Here is a 25,731-nt window from a genome sequence, read left to right as displayed (position 1 = left end):
CCACCACTTCCTCTGGCAGCTCATTCCATACACGTACCACCCTCTGCATGAAAAAGTTGCCTCTTAGCTCTGTTTTATATCTTTCGCCTCTCACCCTAAACCTCAGCCCTTTAGTTCTGGACTCCCTGACCCCAGGAAAAGACTTTGTCTATTTATCCTATCCATGTCCTTCGTGATTTTAAAAACCTCGATAAGCCTTCGATGCTCCAGGGAAAACAGCCCTAACTGATTCAATCTCTCCCTATAGCTCAAATCCTCCAACCCTGGCAACATCCTTGTAAATCTTTTCTGAACTCTTTCAAGTTTCACAACATCCTTCCGATAGGAAGCATACTAGAATTGCATGCAATATTCCAAAAGTGGCCTAACCAATGTCCTGTACTCAATACTCTGACCAATAAAGGAAAACATACCAAACGTCTTCTTCACTATCCTATCTACCTGCAACTCCACTTTCAAAGAGCTATGACCCTGCATTCACAGGGCTCTTTGTTCAGCAACACTCCGAGGACCTTACCATTAAGTGTATGAGTCCTGCTAAGGTTTGCTTTCCCAAAATGCAGCACCTCACATTTATCTAAATTGAACTCCATCTGCCATTTCTCAGTCCATTGGCCCATCTGATCAAGATCCTGTTGTAATCTGAGGTAACCTTCTTTGCTGTCACTACACCTCGAATTTTGGTGTCATCTGCAAACTTACTAACTGTACCTCTTATGCTCACATCCAAATCATTTATATAAATGTTGAAAAGTAGTGGACCCAGCACCGATCCTTGTGGCACTCCACTGGTCACAGGCCTCCAGTCTGAAAAACAACCCTCCACCACCACCCTCTGTCTTCTACCTTTGAGCCAGTTCTGTATCCAAATGGTTAGTTCTCCCTGTATTCCATGAAATCTAACCAGTCTCCCATGGAGAATCTTGTTGAACGTCTTTCTGAAGTCCATATAGATCATGTCTACCGTTCTGCCCTCATCAATCCTCTTTGTTACTTCAAAAAACTCAATCAAGTTTGTGAGACATGATTTCCCACTCTCAAAGCCATGTTGACTATCTCTAATCAGTCCTTGTCTTTCCAAATGCATGTACATCCTGTCCCTCAGGATTCCCTCCAACAACATGTCCACCAGCGACATCAGGCTCACTGGTCTATAATTCCCTGGCTTGTCCTTATCACCTTTCCTAAACAGTGGCACCACGTTAGCTAACCTCCAGTCTTCCAGCAGCTCACCTGTGACTATCGATTCTTTGCCAATTGTGAAATGCTTTGTAGACAATAGGTGCAGGAGTAGGCCATTCTGTCCTTTGAACCTGCACCATCATCCTTAATCAGTATCCTGTTCCAGCCTTTTCTCCATAACCCTTGATTCCATTATCCTTGAGAGCCCTATCCAACACTTAAGTGAATCCAGAGACTGGGCCTCCACTGCCTTCTGGGGAAGAGCATTCCACACAGCCACCACTCTCTGGGTGAAGACGTTTCTCCTCATCTCTGTCCTAAATGGTCTACCCTGTATTTTTCAGCTGTGTCCTCTGGTTAGGGACTCACCCATCAGCAGAAACATGTTTCCTGTCTCCAGAGTGTCCAATCCTTTAATAATCTTATATGTCTCAATCAGATCCCCTCTCAGTCTTCTAAACTCAAGGGTATACAAGCCAGTCGCCCCAGTCTTTCAGTGTAAGGTAGTCCCGCCATTCCAGGAATTGACCTCATGAATCTATGCTGCACTCCCTCAATAGCCAGAATATCTTTCCTCAAATTTGGAGACCAAAACTGCGCACAGTACTCCAGGTGTGGTCTCACCAGGGCCCTGTACAGCTGCAGAAGAACCTCTTTGCTTTTGAGACATTACTTATAATTGAACTGCAGTTTTACTTGTACTTTGTTCCATTGTGTCATAATTGCATTTCATAGGACTTATTTACAAAATTCATCGTTTAGGGAAAAAGGTATAGTTTCAAATGGACTGCACATCCAATGGTCTTTCTGTAGTTCATTCTGCAGCTTGCATTCAATTTTACAGGAAAACAACATTGGCCTTTTGAGGTTTGTAATTGTGTAATCCATGACCGAGGCTTTGTTCTGAAGTCAAATCCAAATCAATATCAGTCTATCATCATTTGACCATGACAAATATTGTTATTGTTCCCTATTAGAACATTTTAACTGAAGAATTTCAAATTTTTAACTTAATAAAAAAGAAAGATTAACTATATGTTTTTGTACTGTATGCTTTTTCTTAGGGAACCACATGAATATGAAGAGATCGTTCATTGTTGCTTCAATATTATGTCTTCATGATACTTGTTTTCTGTATCCAGCTTGTTATGAATGTGGATCCCGGCTGCTTTTAAATCTTGGGAGGTATGAAGTTGAGATGACAATATATATTCAGATCAAAGTAAATACTTGTCTATTTTTCTTCTACGTATATCTCTGTTTAAAATAAATTTACCTTTTCACTCTATAGATTTTACTGAAGCCTCATAGCATTTAGAGGTTATGAGGATGTTTTATGATCTGGTTAATTTGAGTTGAAAACATCGACAGGATAACTGTGGGGATGTATTTTTCCTATAAGAAATTTGTGATCTTGGTAATCAAATTGAGTTTGAGCAATTCCTATATGGGGCAGTTCTAGGATTAATCCCATGTTTATCAGTTATGAAAAAAGCAACTTGACAATCAACTCATTGCATAATTATTCCTTTGTATACAGTATTGTGTGGTATCACGGAGAATCCAGAAAGACTTGCAAATTTATCTTCTGTTTCAAAAGCTGTCCCAAAAAGTCATTAGAATCAATGTAGAAGGTTAATCATATTGTATGAGTTCAAACCAACATCAATAACCAGCACACACTATAGGTTGTCATATTGTGTTACTGATCAAATGCTATTTATCTTCCAGTTGAGACATTATGCCAGTATAAATGCTACAAATATCCAAAAGTATTATTCCAAAAAAGAACTAGTGTCAGAACCATCTATTCTGAAACAACGCTATTTAAAAACAATAACTTAATATAGTTAGATTAAACTTTATGGAAAGGAATAAATATCGAGCAGGAGTAAGTTCTAAATTGGGATAAAGCAAACTTTATAATATTGAGAGAAGATCTGGCTCAGGTGGACTGTTACAGCTACTTGAAAGATGGTGTTAAATCAGTGGGAGACATTCAAAAGTAAGATCCTACAGATAAAATGTTGACATGTCCCCTCAAATAAAATGTGTGGTATTACCAAATCTGGAGTCCCCTAACTAACCAGAAGCGTACCATGTAAGATAAAGGAAAAAAAACTTCAAACAATCAAAACTCAGGAACCTTACGGAAATATAGAAAATCCAAGGGTGAAGTGAAAAGGGAAATTAGGTAAGCACATGGAGGATATGAAAAAACAATCGTAAAAAATCAAAGGATGTTTTGTCAGTATATTAAGAGCAAGAAGATGACCAAGCAAAGAGGTAAACTTTTTGGAGAGATACATGGTGACTTGTGTGTGGATGTGCAAAATGTAAATTGGATTCAAAATGAGTACTTTTTTCTCAGTCTTGACAAAGTACCAGGATGATGCAAACATTCCCAGTAAACATGAGTGCGAAATATCAGATAAAATAAGTACAATTCGACAGGAAGTACTAGAAGGACTGACTTTCTTGAAAGTGGATAAATCGCAAGAGCAGGATGAAACATATCTTAGCCTGTTAAAGGAAGCCATGGGTGCTGTAAGGATTGACTGTTCGGATATTTTTGCAATTGGACAGTGCTTTCCAATAGTGTTTCATTGGAATTTGCTTTTCTGTCCCTTTTAGTCTTAAGTGGTTGGGGGTGGGGAAGGAGAATGATTGAAAAATATGCAGATTAACCAGTTATTCATGGTTCAGTTAGACTGTTAATGGCAGGATGATACCTTTTTAGTTTGGTTGAGTAGTTGGAAAAGAGACAAATGGAACACAATCTTGAGAAGTGTAACTTGATGCATTTGGGGTGAACAAACAAAGAAAAGGAGTAAACAATAAATGCGAGGGTACTGAGAAGGGAAAGAAGTCACATCTTGCAGTGCATATTCACAGGGTCCCTGAAGTTGGCAAGATAGGTAATAGGCATATAAGTTACTTTTCTTCATTGGATGAGATACTGAATACAAGAGCAAGCAACACTGGAACAATAAAGGACATCAGTTAGGCCACAGCTAGCATTTTATGTCAGCACATTGCAAGAAGGATATAATTGCTCCAGAGATGGTCCAGAGGAGATTTACAAGAATGTTCCAAGACCTGGAAATTTATAATATATGTAAAGATTGGATAGCTCTTAGAACAGTGGAGTCTAAGAGGTGACATAAGAGAGGTGCACAGAAGAATGAAGTGCTTGGATAGTGGATAAGGGCAATAGATACATAGGAACATCATCACTGCAAATTCCACTCCACTCCGGTCACCATCTGACTTTGAAATATCAGTGTTGCCTGGTCAAAATCCTGGTATACCATGCCTGACAGCACCATACAGCATGTGGACTGCAGCAGGTCAAGTAGGAAGCTCACCACTATCTTCTCAAGAGAAACTAAAAATGCTCAATAAATGCTGGCCCTGTCAGTGACACTCATCCTGTGAATGAACAGAAAGAAACTGGTTTCCCCAACAGAAAGATCAATTAGCAGGCTGTAAGTTTTAATGCGATTAGTAGAAGAGTTAGTAGGGTTTGAAGAAAAGGGAGCGGTTGTAATTTACTGTACAGTTTGTGGTCGACGCAGAGATCCTCAACTCATTTGAAAATAATCTGGGTTTCACCTGAAGCCCTGTAACTTGCAAGGCTACATATGTGCTGGTAAGTATTGGTAATGTGTTGCCATGGTCTTACCAGACCAGAGGGCTGCTCTCTCATTAGAGAGAAACGACAGGTGGTGATTTAACCTGAGGGCCACCATACCTCAAGTGAAGGAAGAGTTTAAGGAGGAGACCCCTTTGTAGTAACCTCGAGCAATGCGGGAATTGAATCCATGCTTTTGGCATCACACTGCTTTGCAAACCAACTATCCTGTCAACTGAGCTAAACAGATCCATGTGCTGGTAATTGTGATTAGAATGGTGGCTAGTTTGTTCAGCTGGCACAGATATGATGGCCTAAATATCCCTTTCTATACTGTGATTTTTTTACAATACATTTCTGAGTTCCAATTGGAACTACAATTGGAAGAAGACAAAATTTGCAGAGAGCTTAAGGAGGTTACCAAGATAAAGAAGACCAAAGGAGGATTTGAACAAAGTTTCAAATAAGGTTCAGTTTATAGAGTGTGAGGGAAAACATCTGACTGAGAAACCATTGGAATAGTTGAATTTAAAATCAGAAAAGGCATGGATAGATATTGCAGCTGCAGATGGTTTGAGGCTGGCACAATGACCGGCAATACTGTGGAATTGATGGAGAAGATATAATGTTGAATATCCAACTCAGGATCAGATAGGAGGTTAGCAAATTAACAAACCACCTACACGGTTAGCTTTCAGTTAAATCTGACTTGCTTTTTGGGAGATCTTGTTGTGTTTATCCACATGGTTAGATGAGATACAGAAAATGATTAGCACAATAGGATATCCAATGGATGTGATAAGGTGAAGTATTCACATGTTGTATCCTGTCAGTCTTTAACATTTTGCCTTGCATTTAGTGGTTACAGTTAATTATATTTGTGCTTCCTTAATAAGTACTGAAGTTACTTTTCACAGACCTGTTTTCAATGTGCACATTTACTACAATATTGTTAATTGTCACAATGCCTCATCAATGTTTCATCTCTTTGATTCACTTGCTTTGCAAAATAGAGGTTTGTATATGACCATGATCTTTAATCAAACATAATATGCACCTGCAAGATGTAAAACTTGTCTGAATTTAGCACAATTGCTAAATCAAACATTGTATCCATAGGCTTCTCAACTACATCTCACTTAATAACATGACAAAAATGTGAATGAACAACAAGAGAATTATATCTGAATTAAGTACTCAGCCAGTCATCTGTGTGAAGTAATTGTTGCATTCAAGAAGCAGGAAAACCAACGGTTCAAGCATTTTATGAGGGCTTGTTCCTGATGAAGGGATTTTGCCCAAAATCTTGGTTTTCATGCTCCTTGTAGGTTGTCTGACCTGCTGTGCTTTTCCAGCACCACTTTAATCTTGACTCTGATCTCCAGCCTCTACAGTACCCACTTTTGCCGTTGAAGTAATTATTTTTCTACAATATTTCTAATCTATGGGTCTCAACCAATGAAGAGTACTTTTTCTTTATTCAGTCATTCCATATCCACCTCCATACTAGGCCATTGTACTGGCATCCAGTGAAGTCATTGGAGCTGTTCTAAAGAATGAGTATACCAAAAGCTTTAAATAAAATATAGGATGATTCATTAATGATAGCAGAGATGAGACTGCTGTAAGTTATTTGATTAGATGTAGAATACCACATGTAAGTATTCTCCAAGTATGGTTTTATATTCTCCTGTGCTTCCGCTGATTCTTCTTTTGCTGTGTGTAGGACCTTGGAATTTCTGCAGTTTGAGCATTTATCAAAAACAAACTTTTAAAGAAAATATTACTAGTAATTAGAATATGTTGCAGTGTATTTCAAATATTAACATAGTTTGGGATCGCTAAAAAGCGGAACAATTACTGTGTGCACCATCAGTCTACTCAATCAACCATCGGGGAAGCGTGATTGGTAGTGCTGTGCATTAATTTGGCAACAGCCTGCTCATTGACACTTAGTTTGGGTTCCCCAAAGGGCTAGATTAGAGTGGTGCTGGAAAAGCACAGCAGGTCAGGCAGCATCCAAGGAGCAGAAAAATCGATGTTTCGGGCAAAGGCCCTTCATCGGGAATAGAGGCAGGGTGCCTGCAGGGTTTTTCTTCAAAGGTCTCTCAGCTCCTGACCTCCTTATTTGTTCCAAATCAGAACAAAAGAGCTGAACTGTAATGGTGAAGTGAGAGAGATTGCAGTTTCAATAAAGCTGCATTTGACCAAGTCTGATATCTAACCAGAGCAAACTAGAAAGCAATTTGATTCGAGGGGTGTGGAGAGAGAGTATCCAGTGGTGGAGTCAAAACTGTTATGTTCGCTAACGATTCGTGTTCAGTTCCATTCGCAACCCTTGAGATACTGAAACAGTTCATATGTGTATAGAACAAGATTTGAACATTCAACATGATCAGTAGCAAGTAACATTCATAGGAACAAAGGGAGGGAGACATATCGGGAAGCTACAAGCAGTTAGAACATAAGAACATAAGAAATAGGAGTTAGGAGTACGCCACCTGGCCCTTCAAGCCTACTGTGCCATTCAGTAAAATCATGGCTGATCTTTATCGTGGCCTCAGCTCCACTTATCCAGCCTCTCAGCATAACCTTTAATTCCTTTACTGTTCAAAAAGTTAGCTTTAAAAACATTCAATGAGGAAGCCTCAACTACTTCACTGGACATGGAATTCCACAGGTTCATAACCCTCTCGGTGAAGAAGTTCTTTCTCCATTTGGCCCTAAACTTACTTCCCCTAATTTTGAGACTATGCCATCTTGTCCTAGTTTCACCTACCAGAGGAAACATCCTCTCTACTTCTATCTTATCTATTCCCTTCATAATTTTATATGTTTCTATAAGATTCCCCCCCCCTTCTAAATTTCAATGAATGTAATCCCAGTCTATTCAGTCTCCCCTCATAAGCCCACCCCCTCAACTCCAGAATCAACTTAATGAATCTTTTCTGCACCCCCTCTAGTGCCAATATCCTTTCTCAAATAAGGGGACTAAAACTGTATGTAGTACTCCAAGGTGTGGCCTCACCAGCACCCTATACAGCTGCAACATAACCTCCCTGCTTTTAAACTCAATCCCTTTAGCAATGAAGGACAAAATTCCATTTACATTTTTAATTACCTGTTGCACCACAGACCAACTTTCTGTGAATAATGCACAGGTCCCTCTGCACAGCAGCATGCTGCAATGTTTTACCATTCAAATAATAGTCCTTTTTATTAGTATTCCTACCAAAATGGATGATTTCACATTTGTTAACATTGTGCTCCATCTGCCCACTCACTTCAATGTCCTTTGCACACTTTGCTCTCCCGCTGATCTTAGTGTCATCTGCAAACTTTGACACACTACATGTGGTCCCCAACTTCAAATCATCTATGTAAGTTGTGAATAATTGCAGTCCCAACATTGATCCCTGAGGCACACCACTAGTCACTGATCAACAACCAGAAAAACACTCATTTATCCCCACTCTTTGTTTCCTATTAGTTAACCAATCCTCTATCCATGCTAATATATTACCTGTAATGCCATGCATCTTCATCTTATGCAGCAGCCTTTTGTGTGGTACCTTGTCAAATGCCTTTTAGAAATCTAGATACACCACATCTACTGGATCCCTGTTGTCTACCGTGTTCGTAATGTCTTCATGGAATTGCAAAAGATTAGTTAAGCATGACTTCCCTTTCAGGAACCCATGCTGCATGTGCCCAACAGGACAATTTCTATCTAGATGTGTTGCTATTTCTTCCTTCAAGCATTTTCCCCACTACAGAGGTTAAGCTAACCGGTCTATAATCCTCATCTTCTGTTTACCTCTCTTTTTTTTTTAAACAGTGGTGTCATTTGTTGTTTTCCAATCTGCTGGAGTCCAGTGAATTTTGGAAAATTACCAGAAGTGCATTAGCTATTTCTATCACCATCTCTGCATTTCATCAGAGCCAGGAGACTTGTCCACCTTTAACTCTATTAGCTTGCCCAACACTTTATCTTCAGGAAATGAGGCGTTGTGAATGGTGCTGAACATTGTGTAATCATCTCCACTTCTAACTTTATGATGGAGTGAAAATCAATGTTGAAATAGCTGAAAAGAATCATAGAATCCCAATAGAATGGAAGCAGGCCATCCCCCCCATCAAATCCACACTAACCCACCAATAAGCATCCTATCCAGACCCAGGACCAGCCCCTGTGTGCCATCCCTGTAACCAAGCATTTCCCATGTCTAATCCACCTAACCAGCTCATCTCTGGACACTATTGCCCGTAGTGTTAGGTGAAGGGGTAAATGTAGGAATATGGGTCTGGGTGATATACGCTTCAGCAGGTCGGTGTGGACTTGTTGGGCTGAAGGGCCTGTTTCCACACTGTAAGTTATCTAATCTATAGGCAATTTAGCATGGCCAATCCACCTAACCTGCACATCTTTGGATTAAGAGAGGAAACTGGAGCAGCCAGAGGAAACCCAAGCAGACATGGAGAGAATGTGCAAACACCATATAGCCAATCGCTCAAGATGGAATCAAACCCAGGTCCCCTGGTACTATAAGGCAGCAGTGCTAACCAGTGATCCACCATGACACCAGAAGGAGTCTCCCCCACTGCACACCTCTCCACCCCTGATTCTCATTGATTCCAGTTTTGGTAGAGCTCCTAATTCCACACTCAATTCAATGCGGCTTTGTTGCCACTCATCCACATGATACTCTATTGGCCATGCTCTTGCCCACTCATACTCAGCCTCAATATCCTGAAGCTGCTTTGTATCCAGAAGGTGGTTTGGAACACCACCACCTCCAAGTTCCCCTCCTAGGTATGTACTATTCCTCCTCTGTCACCAGGACAAAATCCTGGAGCTCACTTCCTAGCAGTACCGTGTATGTAGCTACACTTCTTTGACTACAGCAGTTCAAGAAAATGGTTCACCACTTTCTTTGAAGACCAATAAATCGCAATATATATATTCCAAGAACAACTTTTTAAAAAAGAATATTTCAGTGTAACTTTTTGTAAAGTTCTCAGCTTGAATTTATATTTCCCATATCAAAGATGGGCTGAATTGTTTTCATTTTAATTCTTTGCCGAAGAAACTTCCAAGTGAATTGTCAACAAGCACTTTGACAATAGCTTACTTTTGTTAATCTGTAAGATAGCAGATTTACTCACTGATTTAGGTATTCTTTTATGGTCTTAATCATAGGTGAATGTGTACACATGTATTCAGTTCTTTCAGTCTAATGTATTTTTCAATTTGCTGCTTGAGGCACAAAAAGGTGTCTCTTTTGGAATCTGAGTTTTACCTGTCATGATCGTCTCTCAACAATTTTCTTTCTCTAGGTATCATTGCCTAAAACATGGTTACGTGTCCACAGCACAGGAAACGCATTACAGATACAGGCTTTCTGTCAAAGTTGCCAGAAAAAATGACATATTTAATATTACTGTCTTTGGGAGTTGCCTTGAACCCTATTTTGGAGAAACAGCAGAATGCCTACAGAGGTAAAAATTTATGAAGTTTTAGATGGCTTGGTAACCCCATCAGCCCTGTTAATAAGGTTTAACAATTCATTAAAGAATATACTATTATTGAAGTATAGTGATGATATTCTGCAGTTTTTTTCTTTAAATAAAAACACAGCCTAAAGTACGTGATGCCACTGTTTAAGAAAGGTGGTAAGGACAAGCCAGGGAACTATAGGCCAGTGAGCCTTACATTGGTAGTGGGCAAATTGTTGGTGGGAATCCCGAGGGACAGGATGTACATGTATTTAGAAAGGTAAGGACTGATTAGGGATAGTCAACATGGCTTTGTGCGTGGGAAATCATGTCTCACAAACTTGATTGAGTTTTTTTGAAGAAGTAACAAAGAGATTTGATGAGGGCAGAGTGGTGGACGTGATCTATATGGACTTAAGAAAGGTTTTCAACAAGGTTCCCTATGGGAGACTGGTTAGCAAGGTTAGATCTCATGGAATACAGGGAGAACTAGCCATTTGGATACAGAACTGTCTCAAAGGTAGAAGACAGACGATGTTGGTGGAGGGCTGTTTTCAGACTGGAGGCCTGTGACTAGTGGAGTATCACAAGGATCAGTGCTGGGTCCACTACTTTTCATTATTTATATAAATGATTTGGATGCGAGCATAACAGGTACAGTTAGTAAGTTTGCAGATGACACCAAAATTGGAGGTGTGGTGGACAGCGAAGAAAGTTACCTCAGATTACAACGGGATCTTGATCAGATGGGCTAATGGGCTGAGAAGTGGCAGATGGAGTTTAATTTAGATAAATGTGAGGTGCTGCATATTGGGAAAGCAAACCTTAGCAGGACTTATACACTTAATGGTAAGGTCCTAGGGAGTGTTGCTGAGCAAAGAGACCTCGGAGTGCAGGTTCATAGCTCTTTGAAAGTGAAGTTGCAGGTAGATAAGATAGTGAAGAAGGCGTTTGGTATGCTTTCCTTTATTGGTCAGAGTATTGAGTATAGGAGTTGGGAGGTCATGTTGTGGCTGTACAGGACATTGAAATAGGCCAATGTTGGAATATTGCATGCAGTTCTGGTCTCCTTTCTTTCGGGAAGATGTTGTGAAACTTGAAAGGTTTCAGAAAAGATTTACAAGGATATTGACAGGGTTGGAGGATTTGAGCTGTAGGGAGACATTGAATAGGCTAGGACTGTTTTTCCTGGTGCGTCGGCGGCTGAGGGGTGACCTTCTAAAGGTTTACATAATCATGAGGCGTAAATAGACAAAGTCTTTTCCCTGAGATGGTGGAGTCCAGAACTAGAGGGCATAGGTTTAGGGTGAGAGGGGAAAGATATAAAAGAGACCTAAGGGGCAATTATTTAACGCAGAGAGTGGCACGTATATGGAATGAGCTGCCAGAAGAACTGGCTGAGGCTGGTATAATTGCAACATTTAAAAGGCACCTGGATGTGTGTATGAATAGGAAGGGTTTGGAGGGACATGCTCCAGGTGCTGGCAGGTGGGACTAGATTGGGTTGGGATATCTGGCCAGCATGGATGGGTTGAACCGAAGGGTCTGCTTCCATGCTGTACATCTCTATGCCTCCATTATGAATGCTGAAATCTCAAATATAACCTGTATCTTCTACCCCTTTCCTGGGACCTGGTAGAGGGGAAATTACAACATTTTTTGAAATATGTGTTAGATTCATAACCAAGAAACTAGATGAATCCTGATATGCGGAATAGTTAGTGGTTATCTTTCTATTCCATCTATAGAAACGGAAAGCTTATGTGGGAGTAGGTCATTAAGTTCATTGAATCTGCTGAGCTATTAAGTTAGATCATAGTTAATCATTTCCTTCAATGCCTCTTTCCTGTGCGATCTGCATATCCCATAATGCCAGCAATATTCATAAATGTCATCATTTCTGTCTTGAGCATCCTAAATGATTGAGCTTCCACAGCCCCATGTAGTAGAGTTCACCACCCTCTGAAGAAATTCCTCCTTATCTTAGCCTTAAATGGCCTGTCACTTTTCCTGAGGGTATATCTTATGATTCCAGAATCACTAGCCATGGGAACTATCCAAACTACTTTCACTCTGTCACACTCTGTACAAACTTAATAAGTTTCAGTTTAATCACCCTTCATTCTTTATAACTGTAGGGAATACAGGCCCAGTCTCCTCATTAGACTATCCCACCACTCCGGGGATTAATCTAGTGAACCTCTTGTCAGTCTCATTCAATGGCAATTTATTCCTCTTTAGATAACTGGTCCAAAATTGTTCTCAGTACTCCAGTTGAAGTCTCAACAGGCTTTATACAGCTAGAGCATGACCTCATTAATCTTAAGCAGAAAGCCCCTTGCAATGAAGTTAAACATACCATTTCTCTTCCTAAATAACAATACAAATGCCTTAATATAGTTGAAGCTGGAGTCATAAAGATTAAGTTTCAGCTTTCATATTGAAAACTATGAAGTTAGTCATTTAAACCTCCTTGATCAGGAACATTTTAAAATAGTATTTCTTTCATACTGTACTTGGCCAGATTAATCAAGTGAAAATTTATTTAAACATGTGAAGGCAACACATTAATATTTGGCAAGTAAACTGTGGGATTTCAGCATATTGTAAAATGGAAAAAAATCCTTTGAAAATGATTGATTCTAGCTCCACAAAATGTGTTTTTTGTAATGATATGTTGCCTTTATCAATCTGCAATTACTTTACCTCAGCTTGCCAACACTTTAGATTTAACTTGTAACTTATATTTGGAATAAGTAGCAATTAACTGCTGCTATACTGACCACTGACGATGTCAACATATGGTCCAGTGAAGACGTTTGTGCAGTGGTCATTTGATTCTGTGGTTTCAAAATGCTAATATGCTCACTTTACAGCTTACCACCCTTAAATGGATCAAGGAGTTTTGTTTAAATAGCTTTTTAAAAATTGTGGTTCATGCCAGATTTTGCATTTACAATTGTGAATGAGTTTGAGCAGCGACCTATGATGAAAAAAAATCTTTCAAAAGAAGCACAATTTCCAACTATTTCACTCAAACTGAAACTGTATTCCTTGTATTCAAAAACAACAATGGCCTTGATCGTTCAGAATTTCTTTGAGTACCCATCTAATGCAGGTTTAAATAATACTTAATGCTCTGAGCCATCTTTATTAGTTTTGCACAAAATCAATGACTATGTGTATACATGTTCAATGGAATTAATATGTAAAACCTCAGTAATTCAAATTCAACTCAAAATGTAATGGCTAACCAAGTCCCTATCATCAAGATATCAAAACTAGTGTATTATCATTAACTCTTCATACCTGCAGTATAATACATCAATGTGGTGAATAGTTCTTCGGCAACAGAACTTCATATCATTTTTGCACACGTGAACTGTACATATCAATGTACTTTAATTCAGTATACATTATCATGTGTAGACATTCCAAGAGCTTCCACATGTGCAGTGATAACACTCAGTTTTATTCAGCTTTCCTTTTCCTCATTTTTGACCCATGAAGTGGTGAAATGATATTTTGATGTTTCTAATCAATCATCCATGAAAGATAGTAATGTTTCAACCTGTCCAATTGGGAAAAAGATGAATGAAATGCAGAAGGCTAATTAACCTAACATCTGTAATTGGGGAAGTGTTAGAAGCTATTATTCAAGGTATTATAGCAGGACACATAGATAAGTTAAGGCAATCAGGCAGTCAACATAGTTTTAGGAAAGGGAAATTATTTAACCGATTTATTGGGATGCTCTGAGGTGTAACATGCGGTGGATGCACCATACTCAATTTCTGTGAGACATTTGATTAGGTATTAGCTGGCTAGTACGAAACAGAATAGCCATAAATGTATACTTTTATGGTTGGCATAATGTAATGAGTGAAATGCCACAGGAATCATTGCTGGTGTCGTGAATTCTTGCAAATTATATAAATAACTCTTCTGAGGGATGGAAACTTGCATATGCCTTAACTCGGGTAAATTGACTCACTGCATAAACAAAGGTGTGGCAAATAGAGTACATTGTGGATCACTGTTCCATTGTCCATTTTGCCAGAAGGAATAATTGTTTTAGAATTTTAATACTGAGTGATAGCAATGCTGTGACATGCAGATAGTGCCCTAGTGCATGAGTCGTGGGGACAGGAAGTAATTAGGAAATTTAATACACTGAATGTTATCATTTATTGCAAGGGGAATTGAGTACACAGGTGGTGGTGGGGTGGGGGCGGGGCGAGGTTGGTTGGTTGTTGTGATTTAGTTATGCAGGGTGCTCATACAATTACATGTAGAATACTGTGTACAGTTTTGTTCTTCTTATTTAAGGAAGGATGCATATGCACTGGATACCGTTCAGAGAATATTTACTAAACTAATTCCTGGAATGGCTGGGTTGTCTCTTGAAAAAAGTTTGGACAATAGGCTTATACCTTTTGGAATTTAAAGTAAGAGGTGATTTAACTGAGAGGTATCTGATTCTGAGGGAGTTTGAAAGGATATATCAAGAAAAGGGTTGTTCCTCTTGTGGAGCCTCTCAAATTAGTGGTAACTATTTCAAAGTCAGCCATTGCCTATTTAAAATGGATGAGTTTTTTTTCAACACAGGCTCATGATTCTTTGGAACTCTCTTTCTCAAAAGGTGGTTGAAGCAGAGTCTTTGAATGTTTTTAAGGCAGAGGTGGATAAACTACAGATGAGCAAGGGTGTGAAAGCTGACTGGAGTTGGCAGAAAAGTAATCAGATCAGCCATGATCTTCATAAATGACAGAGCAGGCTCAAGGGACTGAGTGACCTACTCCTGCTCTTAATTTGTATATTCTTGTAACATGATTCATGACATGAAGAGGTCTTTGACTTCATGTTACTTCATGCCTCTATGCCCAGAGCCTGATGGTGCACTCCTCAAGGCCTATTCACATGCTTCTTTCTTTGATCTCTTGCCTTGTGCTGTGGGGAACTAGAAGAGGAACGCATGTCAGGAAAAGGAGTTTGAGAAATGACTGCTCAAATACAACCAAAGAACTTAAGTGAATGTGTGAACATGTAGCATTAAGGATCTTTTTGCTGGCATAGTAGTTAGTGCTTGCCACTTGCTACAATCATTGGGTGGCATGGTCAGCATAGCAGTATGTAAAGCAATGTAGAAATTGCACTCTTGCAATTTGACGCATCTCTCTAAGGGAGACAATCTTTTTCTTTAGGATTTCTCCCTGCATTACTTCAATGACTGTTGAATTTAGCTATCTCCTTTAGTTAATATTTCTTCTCTTTTGAGGAACCATAAATTTAGGTGACCAAAACCCCTTTAAATAATGTTCCTTTCCGGTTGGAAATTCATATTAAATACAGGAATTAGGTGATTCAATAACTGAGATCAGCTTGGGGCTCTATTCATGCAGTCAGTACACATAACACAGCGGCCCTTTTTTTTTGTTGTTCATTCACCAAATGCAGATATCCCTAGCAGGAGTTGCTGAAATTGTCCATTCCTTATTGCCCTTCAGCAGGTGAATGTGAGCAGCTGCCAAACGCTGTTGCAGTTGTGTGGTCAAGGCATTCCCTTACAATGGTTAAGGAGTTCCAGGATTTTGACTGCAGCAAAACTGAATGAATGGTGATTATTTCTAAGTTAGGATTGTCTGTAAATTGAAGATGAACGTGCAGATGATGGTATTTACCAGCACTTCCTGCCCTTGTCCGTTTTTTGACTTAGCTTTTTATTAAAATATTTTCTAAAACTTGAGAGCCACGCGATAAAGCAAGATTGTAGAATGAGTAAAGGCATGAATAAGAGGGGAAACATTGTTTATCAAGAATCTAAGGAACATTATGCACTTAAGTTTGTTTTTGTCTTTATTTCTGTAGAATTAAAACCTCATTCTATCTGTCACTTCTAGGTGGATATTTTTTGACTAAGGTCTAGAACTTTGTTAACACTGCAGTGCGTTTATCTGCACTATTATTTGACAATGTTAAATTTTTTTAAAATCAGGTTTATATGATTAGAGGAAAATGTGCTAAATGTCTAGGTTTCAGTTCACCCAGATCTTGGAATATTAAGTACATTGATGACGTATGCCATTTTAAAGTGTTCCTTTAGCTGCTGGGGTCAATTTGAATTCCATTCCCAAATAAGAAAATCAGTCCTACAAAATACTGCTCACTTTTTCCATATTAAAGTGCAGTTGCAGAATATAACCATTCAATAACCAATCAGAGCAGAAACCTGGATAATTAAATATTATTGTGAAATTATGAATTGGTGAAATGAATACTCTTAAGTGGGAGCTGCAAATGAAATGTTAAAGAGTGGCATTCTGCTCTGGAATCTTAGGTTGTTGGCCCCATTCTAGATTGTAGAGGTCATGGGTTTCAAAGGTGATGTCTGAGAAGCCTTGGTGAGTTGCTTCACCATTTGGATGGTATATACTGGTGTATGGATATTGGAGGGAATGAATGATGAATTGGGTGCGAGTCAAGTGGGTGCTTTGAGCTGAATGGTGTCAAGCTTAATGTGAATCTGTGCAGTTTCAGGCAGGTAGAAACTGTTCCATCACACTTCTGACCTGTGCCTTGTGAGTGGTAGAGAAGCTTTGAGCAGTTAGGAAGTAAATTGTACATTGTAGCCATAATGATTATGTAGCTGGTCCAGTTCAGTTTCTGATCAATGGTGACCTTCAGGATCTAATGTTAGCGGTAGATTTAGCAGTTAGTGATTATGAAGGGGTGATGGTTAGATTCTCCCTTTTTGGAGATTATTGATGCAAATGTTCCAATGAGTCTATTGGTAAATGCCAAGATTCAATAGTCAATCAAGGGAATGTATTTAGATTTTATTTTGTTGGAAATGGTCATTGCCCACTATGTGTGATGCAAATGTCAGTTGTCCTGAACAGTGTCCATATGTTGTTATAAGTTTATCCTGAATCAGCTGATGATAATTGAGCTTAGGAAACAACTGAGATTCCCTGGAGTGATATCTTGAAGCTAGGATGAATGACCTCAAACAGCCAGCTACCACTTTGTTGTGCTAGGTAGAACTCCATCTCGTGTTGTTTTCACCAATTTGCATTGACTTCAGTTTTGCCAGGCCTCCTTGATGCAACACTTGCTCAGATGCTACCTTGATGTTAATGTTTGGATTAAGGAGTGATAGTTTCTGAAGCCTGAACCAACTGGTCCTAGTTGAATTCAAACTTTGCCTTTGTTGGTTGTTGGTAAGTACCACTTGGAGAGTGTCATTGGCTGTGCTATCAATACTTTTCCGATGATTGAGGGTAGATGAAAGGGCAATAGTTGGTTGCATTGTTTATCCTGCTTTTGTGGACATGGCACACCTGAGCAATTTTCCAATTTGTGTGAATGATGTGTTGTTGTTACATTAGAATAGCTTAGCTAATCTCACAGGTGGTTCTGAAGCAGACATTTTCAGGACTAGAGCCAAGATGTTGTCAGGACCCATCACTGTTGACATATTCAGTACAATCAGCCATATCTTGAGAATTAAACTAGTTAGTTAAATTAATTCTGTGATGGGAATCTTGGAAAGAGGTTGATACAATACTTGAGTGGAGATGGATGCAAAAAAATGAATGCAAATGCTTCAGATGTGTTTTGCATTTGTGCTGGACTTCCCAAACTTAAAGATAACTGATTGTGGGAGGACCACAAAACTTTGATTGGATCCATTCGTTGAGAGTTCTATAGCAAGCTGCTTCTACAATTGAGCACGCCTATACTCCTGTATTAAATTATGGTCCCTGTTCCAGCTGTCACTTATCTTGACTTCTCCATTAGTTCTTCAAATCTGCATAGCTTTCCTTTTTAAGATTAATTTTCATTTAATATGTTTTCACCACTATTCATTATGTCCTTCTCTGTCGAGTGGCCATTTGGGCCTGGTTCTGTAGATCTCAATATTTTCACCAGATGACCACTTACTTTATGTAATTTCTGTATAAATGATATGTTTTATGACAATCACAATGGTTTCATGATTTTTTAAATGTAAATCTTTTAATTCCTGTTTTTAAAAATATTCGGAATCCATCGTCTGCCATAGTGACATTCGAACCCATGTTGCCAGAGCATTACCTCGTTCTACTAGTCCAGCAATAATACCACTTTATCTCCCCGTCTTGTTGTTTATTGTGAGGGGAATAGAATACAAAAGTATGCTTCACTTATGCAAACATTGGAATCTCAACTGAATTACCTTATTTAATGAAAGATATAAATACAATGGAGCAGTGCAGGGAAGGTTGTCTAATGTGGAGGCTGGTACAATTGCAAGATTTAAGAGGCATTTGGATGGGTATATGAATAGGAAGGGTTTGGAGGGATATGGGCTGGGTGCTGGCAGGTGGGACTAGATTGGGTTGGGATATCTGGTCGGTATGGATGTGTTGGACCGAAGGGTCTGTTTCCATGCTGTACATCTCTGTGACTCTATGATTCTATAATGTAGAAAGGTTAGACAGACTAGACTTGTATCCAGTGGATTTCAGATAAGTAAGAGGTGACTTAATTGAAAGGTATAAAATCCTGAGGGGTATTGACCGATGTTAGATATGGAGTACATGTTTCCTCTTATGGAAGAATCTAGAACTAGAGGTCATTGTTTCTAAGTCAGGGTGAGTTGTGTGATTTGAAGAGGAACTTGCAGTTTCCTATGGTCACATATATTTGCTATCCTGTTCTTTAACTGGTAGAGACCTTGGGATGGAAAGTGCTGTCCAAGTTGCTGCAATACATCTTGTACATGTTTCACACTGCTTTTTTGCAGGGAATAAATGTTGTTAGTATTCAATGGGATTCCAAAGCAGCAGGCTGCCTTGTCATGGATGATGTCGAGCTGCTTGAGTGTTGTTAGAGCTGGACTGATCCAGGCAGTTGAAGAGTATACCATCACACTCCTGCCTTGCACTTTGTTGTTGGTGGACAGACTTTGAATTACTCTCTGAAAAATTCCCAGCCTTGACCTACTCTTATAAACACAACATTTACATAGAGTCATATAGCATGGAAACAGACCTTTCAATCCAAATAGTCTATGCCAACCATGTTCCCGCACCAAACTTATTCCACTTGCCTACATTTGGCCCATATCCCTCCAAACCTTTCCTATGCGTATACTTATCCCAAATGTCTTTTTAAAAGTTGTAGCTGTACTTGTATTCATCACTTCCTCTGGCAGTTCATTTCATGCATGAATCACTCTGTTCAAAAAAAAATTCCCCTTTAGTCCTTTTTAAAACTTCCTCCTCTCACCTTAAAAATATGCCCCCTACTCTTGAAAATCCCCAGCCTACAAAAAGAAACTTGCCATTCACCTTATCTATAGTCCTCAGGATTTTATAAAAAGGCCCATAAGGTCACCCTCCACCTCCCAAGCTCCAGCGTAAAAGGTGCCAGCCTTTCCAGCTGACTTCTACAACTTAAACTGTCCATTCCCAGCAACATTCTGGTAAATCTTTTCTGAACGCTCTTCAATTTAATAGTATCCTTAGAAGGGCAACCAGAACAATACATAGTACTCCAGAAGAGATCTCCCCAATGTCCTGTATACCCCAACGTGACGCTTCAATTCCTATGCTCAAAGTTCTGAGCAATAAAGGCAAGCATGCTAAATGCCGCCTTAACCATTCTTGTCTACCTGTGACGCAAATTTCAAATTGATCAAGATCTCTTTGTAATCTTTAGATAATCTCCTTTAGTGACAATTATTCCACCAATTTTGGTGTCATCTGCAAACTTACTAAACATGCCTCCTATATTCTCATCCAAATAGTTTCTATAAATGACAAACAAAAGTGGACCTAGTAGCAATCCCTGAGGAACACCAACTGTCACAGGTTTCCAGTCCAAAAAACAACACCCCACCACCCACCCTTTGTCTCCAATTATCAAGCCAATTTTGTTCTCAATTGGCAAGTTCACCCCGAAACCCATGTGATCTAACTTTATTAATCAGCCGACCATGCAGAACCTTGTCAAAGGCTTTACTGAAGTCCATGTAAACAATGTCTACCACACTGCTCTCATCAATCTTTTTGGTTACTTCCTAAAAAACTCAATCAAGTTTGAGAGACATTATTTCCTCACACAAAACCATACTGACTATCCCTAATTGGTCCTTGCCACTCAAATTTATGGGAATCCTATCTTTCAGAGTAATTTCCAACAATGTACCACCACCGATGTCAGGCTTGCAGATCTATAGTTCCCGGTCTTCTCTTAAACCTTTCTTATCTAAAGGCGCAACATTGGCCATCCTCTGGGACCTCACCTGTGGTTAATCGATGATACACACATTTCTGCTGGGGCACCACAATTTCTTCCCTAACCTCCCACAACATCCTGGGATACACCTGGTTTGGTCCTGGAGACTTAACCATCTTTGTTTTCTAAGACCTCCAGCTGGTTTATCCTGTTCAGTTTCTGGATAATGGTAACCTCCAGGATCTTGGTAATGGAAATATTCAGCCATGAAAATGCCACTGAATGTCGGGGAGCAATGATTAAATTTTCTCGTGTTGAGGATTGCCTGGCAGTTGAGTGACCCACATGTTGCTTGCTTGCTTGTCAGCTCAAGCCTGAATGTTGTCGTGCTCCATATGGACATAGACTGCTTCCATAGCTGAGGAGTAACAAATAGCGGTAAACTTTGTGTGATTATCAGTAAACATCCTTTCTAACAGATATAGTTTTGTCTTAGTAATTGTGACCCTCATCCTTACAGATTACAGTGTCCTCTGAAGTTTGTGATTTGTAATCTCACTGATTGTATATAGTGTGCCCTGGGAAACATCTAACTTCCAAGTTAGGTAGATATGAATATGTGGCTTTGATAGTAGTGACACTCTAGTAAAAGGCCTAATTCCTCCAACATGTCTTTCCACACATAGATCAGATGCCAGTAGTCAGGTTATGCTCATCACCTACTCTCCTTCCACCTAATCAAGTAGCATATTTCATTCCAAATAGATACTGTGAAGGTTTGAAGAAGGAATTACAAGAGCAGAAAGAAAAAAAAAATCAGGATTTGCTTGTCCAAGCTGTGGAACACTGTTTTATTGGAAGGAGCTTTATCTTTGGAGTGAAGGTATTTTATGCTTCTTTCTTCTGAAATGAAAAATAAAAAGTTTAAAAATCTTTCCTACATCACGTTACAAACTAATTCTTTCCATCAAATAACTAGATGGTGATTAATAATAGTTGTGCTTAAGCCAATGTCAGTTTCAACGTAGATCAATTGTTACAGCTTAAATGAGCATTCATTCTTAAAAACTGTTCATCTGTTTTACATTTACGATGAGTGTAATTATTTTTGTAAGTAAATGTTAGTCATTCAGCACCACAAAATGGTTAAAAAAAACTCCCATTGAACTAAACCGTCCATAGAATAATATGAAATACAATTTTTAAGAAACTCTTTGAATGAAGACCAAAGTTGCATGTTCTCCTGCATTTAACTTTGAAAGAAAAAGCTTTTATAATATTGAGCAGCAGCTTTTACATTAACATGGTGTTGACTTGCCATTCATTATTTTATAATTTACTGCCTTTACTTAGCTATTGGTGAAAATCCCCAACTAATTAAAATGTTAAAACTTATTTTGGAAGGAGGTTCCTAATACAATTATTTTGCCTGCCTTCAGTCATTATCAGTCCCATGCAGCTCAGACAAACTGTGTAATGTTCCAAAGACATCGATGAGCTTCTCTGATCGTGGGGATACAGATCAGCATTTTCCCAGTTGTATATAATAATGATACTAAAGTGTCAAAATAAGTTATAAATTTAGCATCAACCAGTATTTGAAAGTGTCAACTTCACTCGACTTTTTGTTATGATCATCAAGGTTATGATGCATACTTAGTATAAAATGAATCCATTTGAGGCTACATAAATACTCATGCATACGTACAAAGACATAGGATAGAAAAAGTCTTGATTCTTCATCTAATCTATAGCAGCAATGTCTTATGCATTACATCAACTCTGTAGATGTCATGTAGTCCACTCAGGGAGGCCAAAAAAACAATCAAAAACCCAGATATTTTCCCCCTGTTATTTAGCTTTGGAAAATTCCTCTCGATTCTCTCCAGGTGATTGGAACCAGTCCAGGAGACCGCTGACAATGACTTGATGAGCTAAATTAGCTATACCATAGGTGAAATTTACAGAAAATAACAAATGCTGGAAATCACAGTGGGTCAGACAACATCCAAAGCTAATGTTTTGAGATGCTCTCTCTCAATGGGTGCAGTCTGACCGACTGTGATCTCCAGCATTTATTGTTTTCCGTATAGATTCCAGCATCTGCAGTAGTTTGTTGCTACATGAAATTTACAGATGCAGTTTTCTTTGTAGGCTAGTTAGTTTTACAGTGAGGATTTTGAAAGGAATTTGAATATGAGAAGTGACTGCCCTAAAATAATTTTTGAGCTGGAATATAATTTTATAGTCACAAATAATATTTGAATTCCATCAAATTTTCAAGAAAATCTTGGTAAATTTAAATTTTAGAATAGTCATTAAACTTCATGTGTAATCCAATATTACATTTTAATAGTATAATTGCAATATTTATTTAATCAGATTTTAACATTTGTAATCCCATTTTCTGGTGCCATTTGAAATTGTTTTTGTTTTATTCACAGGCATCTGAATTTCTGCCTAGTATGTGGTCACCATCTTTGAGTCCCTTACAAGCTCCCATCAGCATGAAAAAATATGAAAAACACCTAGTGGCCTGCCAGATTGCAGTACCAAACACTGCAATCTATGGATGTACTGTTATCAATTATTATAAGCAGCTCTTAGATTTAGACAATCTCCAAGATTGTTCTCCCAGTTCAATGCTATCTGATAGTCCTTTCAATACTGTTGATCAGTCCAGTGCCATGATCAAGAGCTCCACAAGCTTGTTGTCAGGCAACACTCAGTCCTTCACCGAGTTAAATGATGCTAACCGATTATCGAATCCTTGGCAACAGGATTTTGCCCTTGTTTTATCCTCAGGTGACTGTGTTGCAGTTGAAGATCTTTCAACAGCAGACACTAGAAGAGTTCTTTCAAAGTATAGCCCCTCCCACCATGCAGCAGAAAAATGCCAGAATAGAAAATGTAATACAAGTACATTGTTGCATTTTCCAAATTCAGATTTTCAAAGTAGTAGTGATATCAATCAATATAGCCCAACTGCAATGGTGAGTCTCCCGTTGCCTAATGATGATTGTATGCATCAATATTGTCATACAATCTTTGAGTTACAGAAAGACTCCGTCAATTCGAGCTTTAATAAGCAAAGATATTGTCTGCAAAACTCTAGAGACTCTTTGTCAAATGGCAAAGATTGTGATGAGAACCAGTCTATTGATAAATCTTATAATTTATCAGAGGACAGCATGGATCACATTGACCCCATGTTGTGGGATGACTTGCTGTTTTCTGAAAGTCTCGATGAATTTATAGCAAAGGTAGAAGCTGATCAGCAGAGATGCAATGAAGAAGTTGCTGTTGACTGTTCCATACATTCCTGCAGTTTGAAAAAATTGAAAACTGATGACCTTCTGAATAGAACTCGAGGGCAAAGTCCAAGATGCAAGAAAGTGTGTACAAATTCTACTAACTGTAATTTAAAAAGACCTAGGGAATTTGGAACTAAAGAAAGCCCTTGTGTTGACTTAAAGAATCCAAAGGGTCTTCTAAATAGGGCTGTAGATGTCTTCAAAAGTGACATCACACGCAAGGAGAACTCTCTAGCAACTGCACCACCAATGCTGCCAGTTGATGACTCTATTCCCAGTGGTACGTACCCTCCCACTCAGGACGCAGTTCTGCAGATTTATAGTACAATTGTGAACCCAGTAAACATAAGTAATTGCAGCACCAAATGTGTTCGAACATGTGAATCAAAGCTGCACAACCTCGAGGAGGAGCCACAGGACGAATGCTCAAAGTTTCCATCTGAGCATAAAGCTACTCAAGTTAACAAGCTGGCAGATCCCTTTTACATTGCAAATGAATCTGATTTACTGAATAATATTGGTTTTCAAACTTGTTTGCCTTCTGGAAAACAAATTCTAAAAATGAAGAAAAGCATTGACCGTGAGTTTCAAGACTCAATGTGCATTAAAGGACACTACATAGGTAAATATGATATTAAACCTGTAAGCATATCTCAACTGTCATCTGGTTCTACCTTCTATAAAAACACCTCTTTCTAGAATATGTCAACTCACTGTACTGAGCAAGAATACAATGTTTCTGGTGATCTCTTCAATGATACAGGAAGCGATAAAGATGAACCATCAACTTGTCTCAGAACAAACCTTTCCATTTTATCGGAACCATTCTATAAGATTAATGATAAGTTCAATGAGCAGCAGTGTAGTATTTTGCTGTGTACTTCAGATGCAGCTGTGAAAATCCAAAATAATAACAATCCTCCAGAGAGTGATGCACCAAATGTGTCTGAACATGACTTTTCAGATTCACAGGACTTTGTTCCATTTTCTCAGTCTACACCAGTTTCAAGATTGCGAAGTTTAAGATCCTTCAGAGGGAGAGAAACTATACCTCTCAAAGTGTCACCCTGTGTTGGGCCAAGTCCAAGGTCAACTGGTTTCAGACAAAGGCAAAATGGTCAACTTAAACAGCAATTGTCTCAAATGCAAAAAGTGTCTCAGTGGCAATTTGGGAGCAATCATACCTCGGTTTCATTAAATTCCTCTTTGTTAAGCAATAGCCCAATTAGCACGTCTTATGACAGTGACTCTGATGAATGGATTCCACCTTCAACAGCTAAAACTCGAGTATTGACATCTCATTTATCCTGTATCTCTAAAATAAATCAATCACAAGGTGTTAAACTATTTAGACACATGTCATATGCCAATGCTGCTATAGAAACTGCTGATTTGAAAGCTGCAATAATGGGCAACAAAGAGAATGAAAGTGACAACCATTGCAGGGGCAACCCAAACATGAAAAGGCCGCCTGCTGGAAAGCATACCGCACCATCGTTACAGAATAAAGTATTCAACTCAACAAAGGTTCTTCCAAACAAAGCAGAAATGTTTGGGCCACTTATTTCTAGTGAACCTCAGATTCATAAAGGTTTAAAAGTGAATGACTGCTCCCCAGCTGCTTTTCATTCATTTTATATGAAGAGTGAGGCACCAAGTTGTTGCTCACCAGAACTATTTTAAGCAAATATAGATGTTTTTGAAGATAGGCAAGTTGCTTGACAAAAATTTCTTGTCAGGGTAAAACAAAGAACTACAATGTTTTTCTTTTAGTAAGGCACAATGAATTATTTTGTACCTTTTGTAATACAAATGTAGGATGTGAATTTCTCTATGTTCTTCGATCATCCCCACCCCCCACATAGCTGTGGCAGAAGAGTA

At 38.8% G+C, this 25,731-nt stretch overlaps 1 protein-coding gene across 1 annotated transcript in view; it reads left to right on the top strand.

Moving 5' to 3' along the window:
• Positions 1–24,553, top strand: part of ddias (DNA damage-induced apoptosis suppressor) — a 36,215-nt gene extending 11,662 nt beyond the window's left edge. Inside the window, exons 2-5 of the mRNA XM_060826610.1 lie at positions 2,247–2,367; positions 10,154–10,315; positions 21,302–21,419; positions 22,981–24,553. Of these exons, the coding sequence (XP_060682593.1) occupies positions 2,255–2,367; positions 10,154–10,315; positions 21,302–21,419; positions 22,981–24,549 (1,962 nt within the window). The 5' untranslated portion in view covers positions 2,247–2,254 and the 3' untranslated portion in view covers positions 24,550–24,553. The remainder of the gene's footprint in view (positions 1–2,246; positions 2,368–10,153; positions 10,316–21,301; positions 21,420–22,980) is intronic.
• Positions 24,554–25,731: the final 1,178 nt, after the last annotated feature.

Source organism: Hemiscyllium ocellatum, chromosome 6 (genome assembly GCF_020745735.1).
Source record: "Hemiscyllium ocellatum isolate sHemOce1 chromosome 6, sHemOce1.pat.X.cur, whole genome shotgun sequence".
Lineage (NCBI taxonomy): Eukaryota > Metazoa > Chordata > Chondrichthyes > Orectolobiformes > Hemiscylliidae > Hemiscyllium > Hemiscyllium ocellatum.
This window is presented reverse-complemented; position numbering and strand designations above follow the sequence as displayed.